The sequence below is a fragment of the Amphiura filiformis genome, unplaced genomic scaffold (genome assembly GCF_039555335.1).
Source record: "Amphiura filiformis unplaced genomic scaffold, Afil_fr2py scaffold_21, whole genome shotgun sequence".
Classification (NCBI taxonomy): Eukaryota; Metazoa; Echinodermata; class Ophiuroidea; order Amphilepidida; family Amphiuridae; genus Amphiura; species Amphiura filiformis.
Window position 1 is genome coordinate 282,501 of NW_027305485.1, and position 1,284 is coordinate 283,784.

The 1,284-nt window shown below is 34.0% G+C and overlaps 1 protein-coding gene across 1 annotated transcript in view; it reads right to left on the reverse strand.

Moving 5' to 3' along the window:
* The window catches only part of LOC140143378 (PR domain zinc finger protein 14-like), an 11,898-nt gene extending 10,894 nt beyond the window's left edge, over nt 1-1,004 (reverse strand). The window contains exon 1 of the mRNA XM_072165234.1: nt 797-1,004. Within this exon, the coding sequence (XP_072021335.1) occupies nt 797-1,004 (208 nt within the window). The remainder of the gene's footprint in view (nt 1-796) is intronic.
* Between the last annotated feature and the right edge of the window lie 280 nt (nt 1,005-1,284).

Sequence of the window (1,284 nt, forward strand, 5' to 3'; positions counted from 1 at the left end):
TGAATTCTAAAGCTGATACCTACCTGAGACGAATTTTAAACATGCTTTCTGAGACGAATTAATTCTAAACCTGCTATCTACTGAAGACGAATTAATTCGAAACCTGCTATCTATCTAAGACGAATTAATTTTAAACCTACTATCTACTGAAGACGAATTTATTTCAAACCTGCTCGCTGCTGAAGACGAATTATTTTTAAACCTACTATCAACTGAAGACGAATTAATTTCAAACCTGCTATCTACTGAAGACGAATTAATTTCAAACCTGCTCGCTGCTGAAGACGAATTATTTTTAAACCTACTATCAACTGAAAACGAATTATTTAAACCTGCTATCTACTGAAGACGATTACTCTACATCTGCTATCTACTGAAGACGAATATATTTTAAATCTGCTATCTACTGACGAAAATATTTTAAATTTGCTATCTACTGAAGACGAATTATTTTTAAACCTGCTATCTACTGATGAAGGTTAGTTAATTTTAAACCTGCTATCTACCGATATGATGAATTGATTTTAAATCTGCTATCTACTGAAGACGAATTATTCTAAACCTGCTATCTACTGAAGACGAAATATTTAAACCTGCTTATCTACTGAAGACGAATGATTTTAAACCTGCTATCTACTGAAGACGAATTATTTTAAACCTGTTATCTACTGAACACTATTTTCTGAGCACAAAAATATAAAACTATCTACTGGAGACAACCTTATTCTAAACCTGCTAAATCAGCCCAAGCCACCTCCTTTATTAATTACTGAATGAATTCGTCGAAATTACTCACCAAGGTTCACGTCGGATATCGCATGTTTTAATAACAATCCATTGCATGATGTCTGCATATATCCATACAAGACATAATTCAGCTCAACTTGCGTAAATAGATGATCGCCCATCGGTGATGAAGGACTCTGGTCAGGATCGAAAGCTCTCTTCATCTGATGACAGCGTTCTTCAGCAACCGTCGTACGTGAAATTAAAGACATAGCCATCTTTGCTATAGTCTTGAAACTTTATCCCGATATTTTAAGGTAGTTTATGTTTTAAAAAGCGTGATACAGAAAGGTTATTGGGCGCACATTGCAAAAGTATGGCCCTATTTAAACAGAACCATTACAGAAAGTATTACAACAGCTTATAAAACATTGGCTTATGAACCCGGAGTCATTGTACTTTAAATATCTAGGTGATACACACATGCGTAATGACGTTTACGACATAAAATCGTTAGTATTATTGTGTAACATTTTAAAACAACTTTAAAAGTGGTAT